This window comes from Carcharodon carcharias, chromosome 3 (genome assembly GCF_017639515.1).
Source record: "Carcharodon carcharias isolate sCarCar2 chromosome 3, sCarCar2.pri, whole genome shotgun sequence".
NCBI lineage: Eukaryota > Metazoa > Chordata > Chondrichthyes > Lamniformes > Lamnidae > Carcharodon > Carcharodon carcharias.
In genome coordinates, this window is record NC_054469.1 from 219,515,231 (window position 1) to 219,539,299 (window position 24,069).

The following is a 24,069-nucleotide window of genomic DNA, read 5'->3' on the forward strand; positions in this document are numbered from 1 at the left end:
TTAGAAAGTGCACTTTCTCTGCTGTGTAAATGGGTGCAGAGGGAATTGGACTGAATAAAATTAGAGTGGAAGATATGAAGAGTGGTGTTTGGCTCCCGATGACTTTGAGTGATTCTCTTTCTTTCTTTCTGCCTGCCTGAATTTGGAATAAAAAACAGTACCAGATGGAACATATGATTTGAAATATCTGATTGCAGCAATATTTTTCAACCCATTACCCTTAGAACATATTTTTCCTCAGGAACTTATCTTTAATGAAGCCAAGGGCCTATCTAAAATGCAGACTAAATATCAATTATGTAAAACTGTGTGACAACTTTATGAACAAATAATAAACATATCAGTGTTATATGGTATTAATAGCCAACTGTTTCAAACAACATTAAATTTTATTAAGAGCAACTTTCTCTAATCTGCAGTGATTAATTATTCCATGTTTCTTGAATGTTCACTAGATTAAAATGTTACAATTGGTCTAATTGGAATAGAACAAATATTGGATCACCAGCTTATTATTCATGACTATATTTTCACAAGAGCTTGGAAATTTAAGTGCCATCACTATCAAACCATCCATAAACATTTGATTTAAAGATAGACAATATAAATCACAATTTTGATTTGCCAGATTGGAATACAATCAAATCTGTTACAAGGTAGAGTATCAGCTGTGGCTCAGTTGATACCTATGCAGTCGAAGTTTATGAGTTCAAAAAACAGTTTGGATCAGTACTTGTTTTTACTGGTGTTCCATTTTAAGGTGGATAAGACCAGTATTCTTATTTCCCAGTTTTTACTGTTTTTTCCTGATGGGACTCCAGGGCTTAAAGATGAAAATCATAATTGACACTCTAGTGCAGTATTGACGAAGTGCTGCACTGTTGGCGGTGTATGCAATGTTGAGCCAAGGCTATGTCTGCCTTCTCGGGTGGATGTAAAAAGTCTCACAACATTATTTTAAAGAAGAGCAGGGGAGTTATCCCCAGTGTCCTGGCCAATATTTATCCCTCAACTACTAACTCAAAAACAAATTATCTGGACATTAATTATTGCTTGTTGTTTGCAGGAGCTTGCCTTGTGCAAATTGGCTGCCACATTTCCTACATTACAACAGTGACTTGGCTGTAAAGAGGTTTGGGACATTTAGAGACCATGAAAGGTCCTATATGAACGCAAGTTTTTCTTTCCTTTTAGATGTGAAACCAACAAGCCTTTACCACATCTAATGGTTTTTTTCTGATCTGTTCCACACTAATGCATAAATTTCTATCAAATGAACATTGCACATCCTGACCGATTTTATATCGTAGTATAGAAAAGTTACAGCACAGAAGGAGGCCATTCAGCCCATCTTGTCCATGCCAGCCCAAGGACACCCAGGTGCCCTTTCTAATCCCACCTTCCTGCACCCGGCCCATAGCCCTGCAGCTTACAGCACTTAAGGTGCAGATGCAGGTACTTTTTGAAAGAGTTTAGAGTTTCTGCCTCTACCACCAACTTGGGCAGCGAATTCCAGACACCAACTACCCTCTGCGTAAAAAAGTTCTTCCTCATGTCCCCCCTACACCTTCTGCCACTTATCTTGAATCTATGTCCCCTGGTTCTAGAATTCACCACCAAGGGAAACAATTTTATCCCATCCCCTCATCTATTCCCTTCATAATTTTGTACACCTCAATCAAGTCACCTCTCAGCCTCCTTTGTTCTAAGGAAAATAACCACAACCTACCCAATCTCTCCTCATAGCTATACTTTTCTAACCCTGGCAACATTCTTGTAAGCCTCCTCTGCACTCTATCCAGAGCTATTGCATCCTTCCTGTAATGTGGTGACCAGAACTGCACACAATACTCCAGTTGTGGCCTCACCAGTGTTTTGTACAATTCCAACATTATATCCTTACTTTTATATTCTATACCTCTGTTTTTAAGAATGCTTGAAAAAGGCTTTTATGAGTTTACATCAATTGCAAGGGGGTCAATTCTCGAATAATGATTACTGGTCCATGTGACCAGGAAACCCTTGACCTGTAAGTACTACCAAAGGAACATAGGGGAGAATTTTGTCCCCATTGTGAGGGGAGGTGGGGGGGCCTGAGTGAGAGCAGGCATGTGCGGGAGCGCAGCCAATCACAGCCTGCAATCAGTTGCATGCCACCATTGTATGTGGGTGGGCCAATTAAGGCCTGCCCAGTGTGACGCGCACCCGGAAGTGCTCAGCGCTACCTGTGTGGGCGAGAGGAGTAGGCCGAATCGGAGCCTGTGCTATTTCCCGCATGCGTGTAAAAGAGCGCAGAAATCTCCAAGGCACAGAACTGCCTCAAGGAAATTAGTTTCATTATCAAAAAAAAAATTAAGATATGGTCCCCTCATGTGACAGTGTCACATAAGCTGGGACATGTCAATGAACTTTAATAAATACTTTTATTCAATTTAAAAATACCTCATGAAACCTCATCCCCTTTCACGGTGAATGCGAAGACCACATGGGCTCTTCACCTGCCCACCAACTTTAAGGCTGGATGGGCAGCTCCGTTAATTATTTTAATTGATATTTAAATGACCTTAATAGGTCTTTGACAGATCGGCGGGCGCACAGCCAACTCCAGTGCGCGCCCGCCGAACTGAAAATCAGAACGACGCGCATGATGTCGGCATGCATGCCCGGGGTCACCGCACATCATTTTACGCATCGGCAAGCGGGACTAGCCCCCACGCACCAGCCCAAAGATTCTGGCCATAGAAACTAAGGGCAGGAGTAGGCCATTCGGCCCTTCGAGCCTGCTCCACCATTCAATATCATTATGGCCGATCTCAATGCCACATTCCCGCCTCCTCTCCATACCCCTTGATGACCCTAATATCCAAAAAAATTATCAATTTCTTTCTTGAATATACTCAGTGACCCGGCCTCCACAGCCTTCGGTGGTAGAGAATTCCACAGGTTGACCACCCTCTGAGTGAAAAAAAATTTCCTCATCTCAGTCCTAAATGGCCTGCCCTGTATCCTGTGGCATATATCTGGGCAGAAAATGAGGCAGGAGTTCTTGGAGTGCTGTGCAAGCTGACTAAAAAGGCCTAAAATCTGGGAAGCTGTGTGAATAGCTCAGAGATGCTAAAGAGCTGCGTGCTTCCCAGAAGTGGCCAAACCGTGAACCAGGGTGTTAAGAGCTGGTTGGTTAAAAAGGAATTCTGGAAAGCTTCACCATCAGGACTGTCATGACCTGAAGGGAACAAGGTTCTTAGAAGTGTGCCTTGCTGATTATACCCATAAAACTCAAAGGCAAAAGCTGTTATCAGATAGGAGCTTTGACTACTCTGTGCAAATAAAGAACAGCATATTGTGGAACTGTGTAGCTAAATGCTGCCACATTTGTCCAGGGAGCGATGCGGGTGCTTGTGGTTGCGCAAGACGTATATTTGCTGTATCAACTATTTGAAGTGAAATTTACCTCTTTCTTTGAAGTATCATTTGCCTGTTAATCCATGTTTAATTTGCAGTGGTTCTGATTCGTGTTTAAGTGAAAGCTATAAAAAAGTTGAATCTTGTTGGTAATTTCTTCATTTCAGTGTCATTCAGAAAACTTGGTTATTTTGGTTTATGGTTTCCCCACAGGTATGGTAACAGCCTTTCCAGGAATTCTGATTATCGCTTATCCAGTAACCTGCTAAGACACAGACCTGCAAAAGTCCCAGATTCGATTCTCAGTTTGTCTAACAGATTAAAAAGTTGGAACTTGCATTTATATAGTGCTTTTCATAACATCAGGATGTCCTAAAACATGTCACAGGAACGTTTCAATGAAACGCTTTTAAAGTACAATCATACCATCATGTAGGGAAATGTGACAGCCATTTTGTACACAGCAAAGGCCCAGAAACAACTGTGAGACAAATAACCAGAAAATCTGATTAATGTTGGCTGAAGGATAATTGTTGGTCAGGATGCCAGGTGAACTTCCCTGCTTCTCTTCAAAATGTGTCATTAGATCTTATATATCCAACTGAGGGGGTTAAACAGGGCCTCAATTTTATTATCTCATTCAAAAGACAGCACCTCTAACAGTTCAGCAACCCCACTGTACTGTACCAAAGTGTTAGCCTATTGATAAAGTCTCTGGACTGTGGCTTGAACCCACAGTCTTCTAACTCCAAGGCAATAGTGCCAGAGGTCTGGCTGTCAGCTTAAGCAGCAATGACACTGGGTTAGGAAAACCTGGTCCATGTGGGGGATGGTGGTGTAGTTGTAATGTCACTAGGTTAGCAATCCAGAGGCCCAGGCTTCCGGGACATGGGTTCAAATCCCATCACATCAGCTGGTGGAAGTGAAATTCAGATAATAAAATCTGGAATATAATAAAATCTGGAATATAAAGCTAGTTAGTGAAGACCATGAAACGATCATCAATTGTTATAAAAGCCCATCTGTTTGACTAATGCCTTACCTGGTCTGGCCCACATGTGACTCCAGGCCCACAGCAATGTGGTTGGCTCTGAAAAGCCTGAGCAAGCAACTCGGTTCAAGGGCAATTAGGGATGTGCAACAAATGCTGGCCTTGCTAGTGACATCCACATTCCATGAAGAAATTAAAAATGTTCCCATTTGTATGGGCATTGGGAATGAGCAGGACCAATCTCAGTGATGATGGCACTCACTGTATGATTACATTAATATAGACCATTGTCCAAACTACAAGTGCACAGCTAGAGGTTAAGCACTGATAACCAGAATAAAACCATGTGTTCAAGAGGGAAGGGACAAGTTGAAATTGGGGAGAGAGAATGAATGTCAATTTCCTCATTTAAACAACTGTTGATCACAATTTTAAACAGATGGATTTTCAAACAGATTTTCAGCAAAGGTCAATTGTGACCCTACACTATTTGACAGTAATCACAGCACAAGAATTGTTTCAAAGGACCACCATGGCAGCTTACAATTATAATCGTGAATAATCAGCTGCAAATACTCAACTTATTTTCTCAAATTGAATTAAGGGGTTCTATTGCTGGTGGGAATCTATCTTAAGATTGCACAAACAGTAAACTCTTAGTAAAAACCTGAAGTCGGGGCCTAACCTGACTCCAAAATGTAAATTCAGTGAAATGTCAAATCTGGTTTATAAAGTGCTCAAGGGGTCAACTGACCTTAATTAAAACATTTAAAGTAAAGATTCTTCCTTCAGCATTATCTAAACATTTAAATTTCTAACTTGTAGGAGAAAGTAACTCACATCTGTATATTCAGGTATGTCGGTTTTGGACTGAATACTCTTCATGAATGGTTTACTTTATCTTAAGCAATAATCTTGGAAACTCTGCACTGGGGCTATTAACTTATAATTGCTTCCGGTGGATGTCAACATATAAGTTAACTTTTGAAACCTCCAAAAGTCATTCCAACAATAGAGGACAACTTATACACCGAGTGTATGTGAAATGCGGTTGAGTATGTGGGTGGTCTCCTTTTGAAATGTGAATAAAAATATAAGACTGGTAATTCATATTAAATTAATGCAGAATGGGTTATTGAATAAATTCATTGTATAAATAAACCTTTAACAACAATGAAAGCACCTGAAAACCCATCAATTTCATTCTAGTATTCAGCAATAGGGTTCACTATATGTTCTCTGAGTCACTTCTGTTGTGGTCCCGTCGTAAGGATCCCACTCTGGATCAGATGCGGCATTTTCAGTTTCAGAATCATCCTCCCACAACAAATCATCTTCCTGCCTATCCATTGAATTGGATATCCTGAATTTTTGAATGATCCGATGATGGTTCGTTCATTAATAGTATCCCACGATTTGATGACAAAACCACGCAAAATATCAAGTGGGGCAGCACACATATTTCCACTCTTTTACAAAGTTTTCTTTTTCTTTGTTAACCATCCACCTGTTTCTGTCGGTGCCGAGATGATCCTTGAATAGTGTGCTGAGGCACACATCCATTGGCTGTTAGGCCGTCTGGTATAACAGCAATGTGGGTCTTACTTCTTCACAAGTAATTCTTTATCTCATCGGTTATATGGGATCTGAACATGTCCCACACTAATAAACTGCATTCTTTAAATAGGCCATTGGGTCTTCTATTCCACACACTATCAATTCATAGCTTTACTTCATGCTCATCCATCCAGCTGTTGTCATGGGCATGCTCAAAACTCCTGCTGGGGACTTGATTTTCAGCATGGTTTTACATTTGTAAATGATGGTAGGCTTTAATTTTGTTCCATAGGTCATGCAGGCTAGCGCCACTGTGAACCTTATCTTCTCCTGTCCTGTGGTTTTCACTAGAGCTGTTTTCAAACATTTCTACTCCACAGGTCGGTGGCTGGGCATATCAAAATTCATGGGTGTTTTATCCATGTCGCCGATGTGGGGTACGTGTGTTTTTGCCACACAGTCTGATGGCAAATTGCTGGAATCTGGTCATTTTGATCACTGAGGTCTTTTGATAGCCTCTGAGTGACCTTGGTCTTCTGCCACAATGCTGGATATTTTTGTTCTACAAAGCGGTTACACCCAACTAGGTGTTATTCGAAAATCTTTGCTGCACTCATGGTTTGATTGAGCCCGTTAAGTGTGTGTATGCATACTGATTCGAGGACACATTCCTCAAGATCAGGCCAGTGGCTGGTCCCTGTTCCAATGGTGCATTTGGCCTTGGCCATCTTGTGCATCAGGGCAGATTTCTTCTTCCATTCTCACATCAGTTTTTCACTGAATTCCCTCGCTGCGATACAGTTATTTTACAAGTTAGCAAGTGTTACAACTTTTAGCTTGAAAGCAGCTTTTCATACGTCGTTAGTTTTGTTGGAAGTATCACTTCTCTTCATCATTTGCCATGTGGCTCTGCTCTGTGTGGGTGTGTCGTAAACTCCCTTGCACCTTCGCACAGAGCCCAAATCATCTGTTTGATCCCTTAGACACAGTTATAAGGTAAGTAAACCATGTATTTATGGGGCATGTTACAATTATGAGGTTTATAAGATTATTACAATTTGGGACTGTATAGGTAGCTTTAAATTTAGGGTGAAAGACAGAATCGTGTGATCAGTTCTGCAGTCTGCCTGACAGTAAGGCTGGGTGGTTTGATCGTTAGAGATCAACGGAAGGCTTCGATCACTTTACTGAAAAGAAGGTGCATGGTATTTATCTGTGGAGATAATGGCAGCAGTCTCTAACTTTACAATGAGTAGGCTTCAAGTCTCCCAAAGTCCCAAAAAAGCATTGAAGGTACCGGGGTGGAAATAGTTGTGCTGCATATGGTCCATTTTTTTTACTCATTCACAGGATATGGGCATTGCTGGCTAGGCCTTCGTTTAGTGCCCATCCTAATTGCCTTTGAGAAAGTGGTGATGAGCTGCCTTCTTAAACCGCTACCGTCCATGTGGACTGTAGGTGCAATAGCCAATTGTGCTTTTAATCATTTGTGACAGTAAAAGTTTTAAAATGTGAAATCTTGAAGCGTCATTTCTTCACCTAATAACTGAAAGTTTGAATCTCTTTAAAAGCTATCAGTCTCTAAGGAGATCATAACAGGTGAAAAATTGAGGCTGACTAATCACGTAATAAAGCATGTTGTATCTGAAAAAGGAACTTATGCACCAAGTATATGCAAAAGCATGATTTCTGGGGGCTAGAAAAGTTGAGTGATTTTATGTGCAGGGTCAACTGATACATCACAATTCTTGTCAATGCTCAGCAAAATGCAGGCTGCAGTCACACCAATGCTCTCCAAAAATCACCCCACTGGCTGACGTAGGATCAGTGGACACCTTTTTTGTTTGGGGCTGGTTTCCTAAATGTGCCAATGAATACAGGCAACATTGTGATTGCCCATTCCCCTCACATTTTCACAGGACTAAAATGCACCTTCAATCCTGGGAGATGATGGTGCCTGGAACAACCCCCCAAGACACAGAGGAACAGGACCTAGCACAAGAAATTTTCATTCGTCTTCTATATCTCCATTCTCCTGGACTGAACCCACCTATTCTCTTCCAAAGAGGCCCACTTGCATCCCCCTGAAGACCAGAATGCTTCCTCTGATTGAATGTATTAGCCTCCAGCCTTATGTCCGGTCTCAGGTAAGCAGAATCTCTAGACATAGGGAGCCCCGGCCTCAAATCCTTCCCTTTTATGTGTTACTGGTAATGGACGCTGTACCCTTTACAAGGCTTAGTGATGAATCCTCCTAAAAGTGCAGTGGATTTGGCTGAATTAACTTGGCTCTTAGAAATCCTGGAATGAAAAAGTCATTTACTGCATAAATTATCTGAAATAAAAATAAATGTCAGGAGATTATTAATCTCAGAGTACAGAATTTTAGATGCTGTGCTACATTTTTGTGCAGATTAGTTTGCTGAGTTATTTGGAATTTGAGGGTTGCTGGAAGTTTAGATAAAGAATGATTTTACTTTTTGGATCCAGGTGAGTTTCAACATCAATTAGATTGAAAGAGAAACAGCCTCTAGTCAAAGAACATGCTTCAAATTTAACAGGACGATAGCATTTCTGCTGTGCAATTTTTACTGGGTAACTGAAAATCACATCCAGTTCTATGGCACGCCAATTCACAGCTGAAATAGTTTTTATATTGTGAATTTACAATGACTAGAATTGGATTGAGACTGGCCAAATCTAATCTTGCTGAGGCCATTTAGAGCCAGCAGAAAAAGAGAAGACTTTATCAATTCAGAATAAATTTCAACCCAAGCCTCAGATGTCCTGAACCACCCAATCATTCTGCACTCATTGTGTATACTGGTGTCTCTCAATTACTCTGAAATCAATTCGCTCACTAACGTTTTACTTCACTGAGTATTAATCATGCTCTTATCAGACAGTAGTCACATGGCTTACAAGATGTCCTGATGACTGTTACTCAAATCTGTCAGCAGTTGGTTTTCTTGAGACATCACTGGGTCAAAACACCACAATTGGTAGAAAACAGTCCGTAAGCAATAAAACAGGCAGGAGCAATGATTGGGAAAATGTAATCTGCTCCTCTTCCTTCCACAATAAGAACAGCAAGCTTCAACAAATTGTTTCACCTTTAACCTCAATGAAAAAAAAACTTCGCTAAAATAATTGAGAGTGAAATTGGACTTTGCCAAGAATGACTCTGTCAATGTATGTTGTACATGCTGCCCCAGTGTATCAGTGGAAAAAAAAATGGAATACAGTTTAGAACAAGCTGCACTTTCACGATGAAGATGTTTCACACTATTGGCAAAGATTAATTTCCCATTCCCATTGTACTTTCACCAACTAAACCACAGGCTAAAATTAAAATTAAAAGTTAAGAAGAAGAAAACTACATTGAAGGAATAGTTTTCAGAACCTTCAGCCGGCTTATGAATTTGCTATTGAAATGGAAACTCAAAGAATGGATAATAGATCAGAAAATCTTCTCAAATTTCACCTCCACTATTTGCAGACTATAACACAACTATTCACTGAAAAAGACATGGGAGGCTTTTAAGAAAGCCAACAATTTATATTTTACCTTATCTTCTGTTGGTTTAAAGTTTTTTACTTGTTTACTGCTCCTAAATTCATATTCCTTGATATGAGAACATGGAAGGGGTTGGGCTGATGTTGTTTCTATGACAGAAGTTCCTCTCACTATTACAGCCAATCAGGGTAGACCATTTGGGAAATATTAGTCCAAGAAATCTTCACCCCTTCCTGTGCTTTGAAGATCTTGAGCAGGAAAATAACCAAACAGGAGCAACAGTGATTGCATTGATCTCTTTTTGGAAGTCAGTTACTATTGTAGATCTGTCACATTCATCATTTTGAACTTTTTAGCTTCCTTATAGCTATGAGATGGGTAATTGGAGGCAATAATATTGAAATGGGAATAAAAAAGCAGTAGTAACTTGAGACAAAGCTAAACCTGGTGCCCATAATCACGTTTTGTTCCACTTACCAGCAGGAGACATTTCTGGGACATCAGCAACATAAGGTCCATCCAGAAACCTCGGCTCATTGTCATTAATATCCTGAACCTTAATGATAAACTCGGATTCAGGCTCCACGGGTCTTCTGGTTTCTGTATCTACAGCCTGTGCACGCAAAACATAGTATGACTTTTCTTCGCGATCCAGGCTCTTTATGGCATGAATATCCCCCGTTATCTCATCGATGGTGAAGATCGAGCCAGCTCCTTGGCCTAAGAGAGTATACGTTACAGAACCATCACCGTTGTCCAGGTCAGAATGTAGCTAGGCCAACACATAGAAATCATAGATTATTGAAAGGGAACTGGTAAAAATCAAACATAGACTCTGAGAAGTGCACCTTACTGAAAAGCATGCAATTTAATAGTTTAGACATTCTTAATTTGAGACATATGTTAAATTTTGTGCCTAATGACTATGATTTTGTGGTGAGTGACAATATTTTATTAATCTATCTGAACTTAACAAACGTGTTAGTACAGAACTCGAGTATTGCTGAAAAACAGAGAGGCATGCTGTCGAAGCTTTTTGTCTTGCACTTGGGGCCATCAGGACAGAAGCAAGAATACCGAATTTGAAAGGAAACAACAATTTGTACAGCATGAGGAAAGGGGTGCTGATTGGTGCATCTACTGCCTGTGCAGGCACACCAGCCTTTAGTTGTTTGTAACAGGCAGAGTACTGATGGCACTCAACAAATCTGTGCTTGCAAAACTAAAAACATGATGTTTGATATGATTTTGTGATTGGGCAGCACTTGCTAAACAATTCTGAGTGTGCTAAGAATTACTTTAACATCCAATTTAAGATTGTCAGGCTCACAATGTAGCTCTCTTATGCTTGCTAGAATCCACATATTTTCATATGCAGGGGCCTGTCCTTTGCAGGCAAAAGGAATATGTCCAGGCATTGTACCTTTTTTGAATAAAGAAAAGCAAGGGGACAATGGCTCCCTGGTGTATTCGCCATAGCAATGTCTTGACCAGAGTCAACTTGCCAACCAATCAGCACCTTTTCTCATGCAATCTAAACTGTTGTTCCTTTTGAAATTTTCTTGCATCTGTACTGAAGAGTGGAAGGTGAAAAGCTTCAGCAACACGTCTCTTTTTTCAGCAATACTGAAATTTACAAGTTCTATGGAGAACTTCCATAATTGGTGTGTTCAAAAGCAAGCATCACAAACTGTAATAGCAATTTAAACATTCAATTAGCTCAACTTTTAATGAAGCAAAATGATTCACAGCACTAGGGTTCTATTATGAGGTGAATGGGCCTATTTTCAAGTCTTAGCATTACGTTGGGGTAATATATTAGGGAGAAACATAGTCTGCCAGCCAGCCACATAATTTGCAGCAATTAAAAAACAGAAAATGCTGGAAAAACTCAGCAGGTCTGGCAGCATCTACAGAGAGAGAAACAGAGTTAATGTTTCAAGTCCAACATGACTCTTTATTCCAAAGAGTCATGTTGGACTTGAAGCATTAACTTGGTTTTAAACTCTTATTTTATACTCTACTGCTTTACAGTATAGGTTTTGTTAGCTAACTGCTCCTGGACTTTGATGGTATCCACTATTGCGTTCCTTAATGGTTGTGTCATAGCAAGTGTCGTGCTACTCCTTCCATATTGCATCGCTCCTGAGGATTTGAGTCTTAAGGGGGATGAAACTAACTGAGTTGCTGTTGCAAATAGCCAACAAGGACATGACAGGCTAAATGACCTCCTTCTGTGCTGTGACCATTCTATTATTCCATGGGCTGAATATTACGCTTGGTGTGCGGGCGCACGCCCAAGACGCCTGAGCGTAAAATGACACATGATGACGGCAGGCATGCGTCCCGACATCAGCGCGCAGTCTCACGATATTTCGTTTGGTGGGAGCACCCACTGATAATTAAAAGGCCTAGGTTAACATTCTAATGAAATCCAAATTTATGCCGCCCGTTTTAGCCTCACGGTTGGTGGGCAGGTGAAAAGGCCAAGCAGCCTTTACACTTTTTAGGAAACCTCATCCACGAGCAAATGAACATTAAACAAAAACTTTATTTTTGAATTAATAACATGTCCCAGCTCATGTGACCGAGTCACATGAGGGGACATGTCTTATTAAATTTTTATTCTCTTCATTAATTTTTTTTTTACACAGCACTTCAATCTCCCTGAAGCAGCTCTGTGCCCTCAGGGAGATTGAAGCACTCTTTCTCCTGTATGCACAAACTGTGTGCTAGGCCCGGCTCTCCCTCCCCTCCCCCACCGCCGGCACAGACAGTGCTCAGTGCTGCCGCTTGCGATCCACGCAGGGCAGACCTTATTTGGCCCACCAGTGTGAAATGGCAGCGCGGAGCCGATCGCGAGCGACGGCTGGTATCCTGCCCACCCCCGCCCGCCCCCCACCGAGCACCCCTGCCAAGGGCAAAATCCTGCCCCACAATTCTAAAATGACAGTCCCATAATTGAGATTGACAAGTTACTTTCCTTATTTAATTTCTGTCAAATGAAAATCTCCCAGTGCAAATGAATTATCTTCCTAACACTTTTGGGCAAAACCCAAGAGTCTAAGGGGAAGAAGATCAATGTTTCAGCTCTAAAGCAGCCCAACCAAAGAGAGAAATTCCAAGTGCAGCTCAGGGCCAGTCTGGAAAATCTTCACACATCCAACTTAATTACGGAACAGTGGGATCAAATAAAACCAACTGTACTAGATTCCCCTGTCCAGACCATTGGCTTCGAGCATCTTCATCACCAGGATTGGTTCGATGAAAACAACGCTGAAATATGGGATCTCCTGGGACAAAAACAAGCAGACTTCATTGTCTGGCAGAACAAGCCAAGGTCCCAAGTCAAGAAGGCAGATTTCCAATTGCTCATGGCTGACACCAGAGATAAATCCAGAACATAAAGAACATGTGGTTAGAAGAGAAAGCTCAAGAGATCCAACAATATGCTGACTACCATGACATGCAAAGATTTTTTGAAGCCACTAGGGCCATCTACAGACTAAGGCCAAATGGACAAAAATGCCCTTCGCTCACAGGATGGTGTTTCTCTTCTTAAGGATGACAATGCCATCCATCAATGTTATAAAGAACATTTTCAGCAACTCCTCAATTTGAATCTACAGTGACAGCTGATAGTCTCCAGGCTATACCCCACTGCCCTGTGATAGAGTCCGTGGGTGAACAAACGTCAAGGGATAGCTGCAATAAGAAATCAAACAGATGAAAACCAACAAAGCCTGTGGCCCCGATGGTACTCCAGCTAAGATATTCAAAGCTGGTGGACTTTTATTCACATCCACATTCCACGCACTCAACCTATGGATTTATGAGGCAAAATAACTCCCCTCTCTGCTCCCTCCCATCGCCACCCTACTTCCCTATATCGCATTCGGGAATGTCACAATCGTTAGATAAATCATGTTGTGGATTCCATCAAGGTACTTTCTGCTTCTCCACAGTGGGGAAGATCCTGACAGGAATTCTTTTGAATTGCCTCTTTCTCATGTCTGAGGAAATCTTCCCATGGACAGAGTGAGGCTTTAGGCCATTTTTTAAAAAATTCATTCAAGGAGGAGGGCATCATTGACTGGGCCAGTATTTATTGCCCATCCCTAGTTGCCTTTGAGAAGGTGGTGGTGAGCTGCCTTCTTGAACCGCTGCTGTCCATGTGGTGTAGTTACATCCACAGTGCTGTTAGGGAGGGAGTTCACCTTCATGACCTTTGTTGCCTGACAAATGCAAGAAATATGCCAAGTTCAACATCAGAAACTTTTAATTGCATTCATCAACCTGACCAAAGCATTTGGCCCAGTAAATTGCGAGGCTCTGTGGCTTGTGCTCCAAAGATTTAGATGTTCAAGAATCTTCATCACAATCCTGCAAGTGCTTCATGATGATATGACTGCAACTGCCACGGGTGGGAAATCTGAAACAGACACCTTCAAAACCTGGACCGCTGTCAAGCAAGGCTGTGTGATAGCCCCCATACTATTTATAATCTACCTGATGGCAGCTATTTGCCTCGTATCTGTCCCCTGGTGGGTGAGGCAGGAAAGCCATCCACTAGTCTTCCCACACCAAACTTAATCGGGGTAGAGGTGTGAGGGTCGCGGGGAACCCACTTGCCATCCTCTTGCCTGATTAAATGCCCCCAACACCAAACCTGCTCGGAGGAGGGCATTAAATTCCACCCACATTTTTCCTACTTGATAACTTCAGACCTCCAAGATTTTCTTGCACTACCCCAAACCTGAGGCCTTCCTTCACCCCAGCAGAATAATAACCATGACTATTTAACTACGCCTCTCCAGAGCATGCTGCAACATTTTCCCCTTTTTAAATGTAGTACAGAAAGTCTCTAACCATTTCTCAAGCTCAGTGTCTCACAGCTCAAGCCAGTTTAACCTCAGACCTTGGTCCTGGAGTCTCCAGACATTTCCACATCATACAGGTTCCATTCAATCCTAGTTTCTGGTGACCAGCCTTGTTAAATGGTCTCAGCAGCTACAGCAAATTAACAATCAGCCAGAATGGTGAACTCCAATCCAGGACAAATTCTCTCTGTCCACTCTGCTGCTTCCTTATTCTGTTGTTTTCTTGCAGTCCAGAGATCTCCTTGTTGGTACCGTCTTTCTTAAACCCAATTGAGCAGGAAAACCATCCATTACCAACGTTGCACAAACATCAACTAATCCAAAACTCAGTTTCCCAAGTTTACTTTGATACGATGTTTAGCAGAGCCTGAAGCACACTTTATGTACAAAGAGCTTTTGAATGTATTTTTTTTCCAGAATGAGGCATGTGCTGTAGATTTCACCAGGAGCTAAATCACATCTGTCCAAATTAATCGAATTTAGACACCTTAAAGATATCAGACAGAAAGATTTTCATGACACACCTTGAAGGGACATAAACACAGGTCCCAAGGGCAAAAGCACAACGTTCTAACCTACTGCAGCATTCTACCTGTGCTGATAAATGGCTTATTTTCAGTTTAAGCAAGAACACATTGTCCTCAAATCGCCTGTCATTTCTCCACAACTTGGAGCAGAAACACTTCTTTTGCGAAGGGTAAAAGCTCAATTTTGGCTACTTTAAATCATCCTTGGAACACTCTGAAGATGATTAAATTTACCTACATCACAAGAGAAAAAAAAACTGTGCAGCTAAATAATATCTGAATGCACAATGTTCAGTCTATTTGATAAACAAAATGTGCACTTATGATTATTAATGAGATCTGGTGGAAGAAACAATGAAAGAAATTAATTCTGGGATTTTAATAACATTAACCAGATTGTGCCCTTGTCAGCTGCTGCAAACAACAGCAACAGATATTCATGCATGAAAGATTGGCACAACTAAGTTAATAAAGCAGATCTTTACATCCTGCAGGGATTTCCATGTCTCACATTAGAAAGCTTCTAACATTATGCTACAGTACATTTCAACAGAATTCAAAATTTGGCATCAGGCCTTCGGAATGGCTGTTTTTGAGCATTTTACATTATCCCTCTCTATAGTCTAGACTTTGAAAAGGGCAATGAAGGTCTCCAAATTTCCTGGTCGCACCTAGGCAGAAATTGTTTCTGCATTTAGCTGGCTTCTGTGGCAATAGGCAAAAGTTTCCTTTGGAGCTCATTCGCTTTCAGCAGGACGTAAAAACCAATGTAAAATGAGTTCAAATGTAGTGCCAGAAATAGAGTGAATAGTGAATGGGCTAGCGTTTGCTGCTCTGGTTTTCTCACTTTCACACCCTCTTGTCTCTCGCCTCTGTTGCTCCTCTTCCTCTTCGATTATTTTGTGAAATAGGGGGATGCCTACTGGGATGGAATCCCAGTTGCTGAATCCTTTTGAATGTGTGGGGTGTGGTGGAGAGGGAACATGGGCTGAAACTTTCCATATATATCAGTGTCTTTGAGAAACATATTTTGATCATTTATTTGATTTTCTCTTTAACTTACAATATATTTACAGCACAGCAAGAAGTCATTCATCCCAAAAGGTCTATGCTAATGTTAATGCTCTACATGAGCCTTCTCCATCTTTATCTAACCCCATCAACATATCTTTCTATTTTTTTCCCCCTCGCCTGCCTACCTAACTTACCCTAAATGCATCAATGCTATTCACCTCAACTATTGCTTGTGACAGTGAGGTCCATATTCTCATCACTTTCTGCATAAATAATGTTCCTCTGAATACCCTGTTGGATTTTCGTTATTTTTTTATTATTGCCTCATATATTTATGGTCCCTAGTTCAGGTCTCACGCACAAGTGGAGACATCTTCTCATCTACCCTATAAAACCCTTTCATAATCTTGAAAGTCTCTATCAGGTCACTCTCCAGAGAGCTGCGGCCTGTTCAGTCTTTCCTGATAGGTATAAACCCTCAGTTCTGGTACTATTCTATTAATTCCTTTTTGCACCTTCTGCGGTGCCTCTATATCATATTTATTCAATGGAACCAGAACTATACACCGTGCTCCAAGTATGGCCTAAGCAAGTTTTTATATAGGTTTAACATAACTTGTATACTTCTCAATTCCAGTCTTCTATAAATTAATCTCTGTGCTTAGTTTTTTTTTTTAATGACCTTGTTAAGATCGTAACTACTTTTAGTGATTTGTACACCAGATCCCTTGATTGCTTCCCCCCATTCAGACATGCATTTTCCAAATGCCTCCTCACTATTCTGAGCAAAACACCAAACTTATCTCATGGATTCATGAAAGTTTCCTGCAGCGTATGGCACATCTGGGGGGGAAAAAAAACTCAGGCTTGAGATCTGAGGTCAATGATCTGTGAACACTGCTCTATTAACAGCCACTAGGAGATGTTTGAGTTTGTATCTTCTCTGTTTGAGGGGAGTGCTTTTGAATGATAATAAGTTCCTGAGCATAAACCTCCAACACACAGCAAAAGCTTGCTACAATGCTCAGTCTTTGATTGATTAGCTTACTGTTGCAGTGATTTGATTTAGAATACAGGTATTAAGGAAAACATCATTCTTAACAATCAGAAAAGGATGTTGAATTCTTATATCTTTTAGTTGCTGAGTTGTCTTTTTTTTTATTTTTGCAGGGGATGGGGGGACATTAATACCTTCTGCATTCCTGACTGGTGTGATAAGTTTATGACAGAGATCTGCTCTTGAATTATATTTCAGTAATACATAATTAAATTGCATTCTTATACCAGCAGAATGCAAAATTAATACTAATACCAACATCCGAAAGTGCAACAATAAAACGGTGCTGGAGAACATTAACTTTCCAGAAATGCATTCTGTCACTGATGTACCACTTGATCTTGGCATTGCATTTGATAAATTTTGCTCTTATCATTAATGTGCACATTAATGCTTTCCCATAATATAAGACTCATGATATATATCCACCATATTTTTATCATGAGCATTGAATTATTTAGCCAGACTTTAGGGTGAGAGCCGGGAACAGTTGATGTCACATTGGTTGCGAGAGTAATTGCTTTTGAATAGGTGCACATTATCGTACTGCTAAAACCGCAGTCTCTAAAATTGATTGCACATTTATAGGATTGTACCACCAGAAAGCAGATGCAAGATCTAAGAAAGCTGGAAATGTATTTCCCCAAGTTTGTAAATTACAATATGAATAAAATGTTGCATTTTTAATCTTTCAGTGGTGTTTGAAGTTTGCAAGAGTTATGCTGCGCATTACTAATAAATAGCGCTGAGAGAGAAAGTCAAAATGGAAAGGCAACGCCTTGATTTGCTGTCAACAGTGAGGATCACCTCAAATGATTGAGATTCCAATTTTTGGCTCACTTTTAATTCCTGAGTAGCTGACCAGCAGTGGGCGCCAGCCAGCCACCAAGCCCCCCCCAAGGAGGCCACTCATTTTATTCCTGGAGCCAGGTTATCTAAGGGCCTCGGTGTTGTTGTATCCTCCAGTTGGCTTTATATTTGTCTCAGGTCAGTGCAGTGATAACATTAGTTTCTAATTGTGTAGTGGGTGTATTGACAGTGTTTTAAAATATCTCAGCAATTACAAGATCACCCATCCTTCCAGTTCAGCTTCTAGGCCTTTCTATTTACTTCTGCTCCAAGTTCATATGCAGGCTTAAATCATTCAAGCACAGTGAGAATGGATCAGTTACCAGACTCTCATGATCAAATGCAGAACTATTGAGCACTGAGGTCTGAATTTTCACACAGATCGAGAGGATCTCTGCTGCAGCCAAAATGGTGCTGGAGGACCAACTCTGGAAGACCCACCCCTGAACCCCACAATTTTTGTGGGGGAAGGGAGGGGGCCGGGAATAGGGGTGTGTTCTAATTGTGACTAGTGAACTCATCAATAGACACAACTTTATTTAACCTCAGCATGGGTCCTGAGGTCTATCCATGGTGAATAGCAAGTGAGTTGGCATGGAGGGTGTAAAGGCAATGGGTGGTGGTTTGGAGCATGGGCTGGCATAAGTTGACACTAAATTGGCATAGGGGCTCTAGAGGACCATGGGACGGGGGGGTGGTGTAGAGGGGCGTAGGTTGGAATGTAGCGTATGAGGGGTCATGAGGAGTTTGTGGGGGTGAGATGGTGTGAGGGTGAAAGTGAAGGCCTCTTTTTTGTTTTATTCTTTTTCCGTAGCTATGGCAAAGTGCTGGAGAACCAAGTCTGGCCTTTTGCCCAGTCTGCCTCCCCACCTGACAGCTTCCAAATGCTTTCTGGAGGTGGTGGGCATAACTTCCATTTTCACCCACGCCCCTGGACTGAAAATCCAAACTTTTGGGGTGCGTTCCCCCAGGTCAGGCTTGTGGGGCTGGGAATTGTCCTGACTCTGCGCTCCTGACCCAGGAGCAAAGATTCAGGCCTAACACTTAGGAATGTCAAAAAAAACAGAATTACCTGGAAAAACTCAGCAGGTCTGGCAGCATCGGCGGAGAAGAAAAGAGTTGACGTTTCGAGTCCTCATGACCCTTCGACAGAACTTGAGTCGAATTGAAGGGTCATGAGGACTCGAAACGTCAACTCTTTTCTTCTCCGCCGATGCTGCCAGACCTGCTGAGTTTTTCCAGGTAATTCTGTTTTTGTTTTGGATTTCCAGCATCCACAGTTTTTTTGTTTTTAACTTAGGAATGTCACTTGGTTTCAAAGCTAGTAACAGCTGCAGACTGTGACATGGGAGCAGTGAACGAGGGAACAGAAGTCCTGGGGGAGGTGACACTGGGTTGTAAACTGTCCATAGTTAACATGGTGCATGAAGGTATTCTCCTGCCCCAAAAATGGTTTCAACTTTACCATTCCAGGGAATATTAGGAACTGCTCATCTCTACTGTCAATGAACTAGTTCAGAGAGAACACAATGTATATTTCGACCAGTTCTATCCTAAAATGTCACTTGGGGCTGCATGCACCTATCATAGGATTCCAATCTGTACATTTAAAGGAACCTCGTGCCTGAAAGAGGTGGATCTTTCAGCCTCTATACAATTCACAGTGGGACAATTGTCAAGGTTAATGGGACTGTAACAACAACTTGCTTTTATATAGTGCCTTTAGTGCAACAAAACGTCCAACGGCGCTTCACAGAAACATTAATCAGGCAAAATTTCACACCAAGTCCCCTAAGGACACAGAAGGACAGATGACCAAAAGTTTGGTCAAAGAGGTAGATTTTAAGAAGCATCTTGAATTGAAGGAGTGCAAAGTTCTCAGACTGTTGTCGGACTGGGGGAGGTTTCAGGGATAGAGAGAACAAGACGATTGATGGAATTAAAAGCATGAGAATTTTATAACTGAGGCATTGCCACACCAGGAGCCCACGTAGGCCAGCGAGGCTGGGGCAGTGGGTGAGTGGGTCTTGTTGTGAGTTAGGAGACGTGTTTTGGATGAGATCAAGTTTACGAAGAGATGGTAAGTCCCCATTGTGAGGCTGTTTCTGCTCTGTTAAAGCCAAATTCAGCAAATTAAACCTGATTCCTCCTTTTTTGTCTCTAGCTAACAGTCTGCAGAGCAAGTCATGAGAATGTCCCTTATTTATCCTTGAGATGTTGTATTCCATTTAGACAGCTAACTAACTAGATGTGGATCAAATAACATGCTTCATGGAACTCATACAAAAAACAACACTGATCAGAGAGTAAGTATTCCATTTTTGTACTCTTAGAATCATTGGGCATGTCAGTAAAAATACAGTAATTATCTTTGCTTAATTGAGGATTGTCATAAATCTTTGACACCACTAATACTCTACAGGTATGGCTTTGTCTTGCCGGCATGGCATCCTAACACAGGTGGAACCATTTACTTTGGTCCTTATTTCTAACAAATTCATAAAAAGGTTTTTTTTAAAAAAAATCTCTGATCTCATTAGTGGCACTAAACAGAGAAAGACTTCCTACATTTAAAAATGGTGCTGTATATTATTACTAACTGCAATTATCCCATCAAATAATTCTTCATTTTGATTGCTGATATTTACAGTAAGACATTATGGAGCATACTTGCCAAAAATTCCCATTTCTGAACAATTAGTGGCAGGGGCAGCCTATACAAAACAGGGATGACCCCTTCCTCTAGTTTTTAAAAATAACCTTGTTTTCCTGAAGCAAAAATTTGAACTCACGATCCCAAATCTTCACCTCAGCAGTGAATGACAAGAGTCTTCTTTACAAGAACTTTGCAAAAAAAAAATGATAAGCCATGCACACATTGCTTCAGGTAGCATGATTATTACTATTATTACTTTGTGTTAAACTTTGGAGTTGGAAAATTGCCATCAAAGTGTACAAGGTTCCCTCAGCGTGAGCAATTTTAACTTTCTGTGATAGAATAGCACGGTCAGTGTTGAATTAACCGTCCGTTCTAAGCACTGCCCAAATTTTTAATCCATTGAAGTTAATGGAAAATAAAATTGAACAAGCTGTACAATGGATGGCTAATCAATATTGTCCATGTTAAAATTACACCCCAGTGAATATTAAAGCATTTTTCTTTACTAATGAGAGGAGAGTAAAATAGTCTTGGCAGTACACAGATTGAAACAGCTAACAGTCATGAAGTAGAAAGGGTACTCAGTGCTATCTTTAATGTGGCTAGCAAATGATTAAGAACTACTTTGATTTTAAATTTCTCATCAAATTCCTATTGTCTTGCCCCTTCCCAATCTTTGTGATCTCCTCCGGTCCTACCACCCTTCGAGATCTCTGCATTCTTCTAATTCTGGCTTCTTGAGCATCCCCGAATTGAATTGCTCCACCAATAGTGGCTGTGCCTTCAGGTCCTAAGCTCTGGAATTCCCTCCCTTCACCTCTCTACCTCTCTCTCCCCCTCTTTAAGACCAATAATTAAAACCTACCTATTTAACCAAGCTTTTGGTCGTCTGCTCAATATCTCCTTATGTGGTTTGATATCATATTTTATTATGCTCTGTGAAATGTGTTGAGATGTTTAATTTCATTAATGATGCTAGATAAATGCAAGTCATTGTTGTTATTATGAGCACAGCAGACAGTTTGCATGCAGCACATTGACTGCTGAAACCAGTTTTCTGCTGGGGCTGGTTGAGGGAAAAATTGCTATTTACCCGGAATATTTCTGCTGTGTTGCTGTTGAGGTAAATAACAAATCATTTTAGAGAAAGTACTTTCATTGTAAATAAAGCACACAAGGCAAATATCTACTTTTCTCTTACATTGTATCTATGCTAATGAAAGAAACAGTGAGCCATGAGTAATGAAATAGATCAGGTCAGTGAGTTCAATGTGGGTGGACAGCTCAGAATTACGTGACCATATTATGATCAGGTTTAATGCTCAGATACCAGGGAATAAAGTTGAGTACAGAAAAAAAAACATCAGATTAGACTGGGGGAGGCTTTAGCAAGATGAGGACTGGACTGGAAAGAGGAATGATATAGCAAAGTGCATTGTTGACTCACCTGTGACCAGCACCAGTTGCATCTACCAACCAATTTTGAGAAGCTAAACAACAGGCATGAGGTGCTGCATTTGGATATACATTAACACGATTTTAAAATTTCCACCCTTGTTTTCAAAGCCCTCCATGGCGTCCACCCTTTCCTATTTCTGTAACTTCCTCCAGCCACACAACCCTCCAAAGTCTCTGTGCCCATCTAATTCTGGTTTCCTGACTCTCCCAATTTTAATTGATCTACCAATGGCGGCCATGCTTTCAGCTGCCTGGATCCAAATCCCTGGAATTTCCAACCTTAATCTCTCCACTTCTCTCTCCCTGTCTAAGATGTTCCTTAAAGCCTACCTCTTTGACCAAACCTTTAGTCGTCTGAGTTAATATCACCTTACATGGTTTGGTGTCAAATTTTGTTTGCTACCTCTCCTGTGAAGTGGCATGGGTTGTTTTACTATGTTAAGCAGGGAGATGCTGTATAAACACAAGCTGTGGTTATGTTTAAGGAGACTTGCAAGGACAAATTCTTTGAATTTGTGCTCTCAGAATTTAGTTGCACCTCCTGGGAATTCAGGCACAGAGCTCAGCTGAGATAGTCAGATTTCTGACTGACTGCTTAAATGTATGGTAAATGTGCTCCTGACAGGCGAGCTAGGTGCTGGGAGTGTGATTTCATAAAAGCGAACCCACATTTTACAAAGGTCAGAAAATAAATCCAAAAGGCATCATCAATTATTTTACATCAGTGCCTATTGCCTTTGGGACTATGAAAATTAAACTAAAAAGTGTAATTTGTTTTTATTGTGGTGAGAATATGCCATGAAAATTATAACAATGATTCCCAACCATGACCAATAATAACCGAAAAAGCTCAAGTCCTTGGGATTAAGCAATGCGATGCAAACATGAGAATGGCGACATGTTTGTGTCAGAATCCTTCCCTGTCTTAACAGAAATGTTAAACCACTTGTGTGGTGGAGGAAGGAAATGGTTTCTCATTAACAACTGCCACAGAACTATCCAATTTTCATCAGAAAACACTTGACTTGGCGTTTCCCGTGTTTCTGGTGCCAGGATTGGCTGTATTTTTGCCTGAACGGCAATCCAGCCTCTTAGGGAAACTGCCCCATTTCCATTTCCATTTCCATAGAAATTGAGTTTTGAAGAATAAAATGAGGCCCCAAGGATTGCTGTATCGTTGTTAATTCTTTTTCATCCTTCGCCATATCATTGCTTGAGGCTTTCATTTATAGATAACTCTTCAAAAGATGGGTTAAACATAGTGGGAATAATTTTCCCAAGTACTGGCAATATGTGCTCAAAAATTACCTCCAGGTACTTGTATAAGTTTGTAGAAGCAATGTTGATAAGGGCTAGGCAATCATATTGCATTCTAAATTATAGCTAACCTCTGTGAATGAAAGGTGAGCACACTCTTGCCTCCAAAGAATCAAAACGTGGGTGTATGTGAGTGTACGTGGTATACCTGAGCCTCCTATCTGTTACACATCTGGCTAGAATTCTGGAAATAAAACGGAAGATTCTGCCAAAGCCCAGCCGCTCAGTCCCTGTAGCAATTGTGGTTTTATTTAGTATGTAATGTACCTTCAAGAATAATACTTGTTAGGGAAGATCACATGATCTGTAGTAACCAATAGAAGTGTAGTGCAGGCTACCTCAGCAGTCAGCATAGAGATAGAGTTGGAGTTGAAAGCACATGTGTAGTTGCTGCGGAGCATATTATAAATAAACTTAATGTTTCCACCCAAGATGCATCTGCAGATCGGCTCTACCATTAATAGTACAACTCAGCTACCCTACAACAAACTGGCAATGAGGATAAAACAGGATTAAACAGAAGAAATCAAGTTAGAAAGAAATCAACGCCGTATCTCACCCAGTGATTGTAAGTAGCAAGCTCCATTAGAATGAAAGAAATTATCCCCTCTCAAAATGCCACAATTTGGGAGAATTGATCCTTTTAAACTAGCCATAGACAATTGGTCTCAATATGTAGAGTGCCTCACATTGTTTTTTCAAGCGAATGAGATTACGGGCAAAAAGAAGAGGCAAGCAATCCTCTTGAGTACTTGTGGGAGCAAAACCTAGAGTCTGATTCAAAGTTTGATGGCACCCGGTGCCCCAGATTCAAAAAATTTCGATAAATTGGTGGACATTG

General features: G+C 40.9%; 1 protein-coding gene across 2 annotated transcripts in view; it reads right to left on the reverse strand.

The window, feature by feature from the left end:
• Positions 1-24,069, reverse strand: part of LOC121276336 (cadherin-12-like) — a 247,802-nt gene that overhangs the window by 162,216 nt on the left and 61,517 nt on the right. For both annotated transcript variants that reach the window (XM_041184619.1, XM_041184617.1), the window contains exon 4: positions 9,945-10,239. In XM_041184619.1, the coding sequence (XP_041040553.1) occupies positions 9,945-10,239 (295 nt within the window). The remainder of the gene's footprint in view (positions 1-9,944; positions 10,240-24,069) is intronic.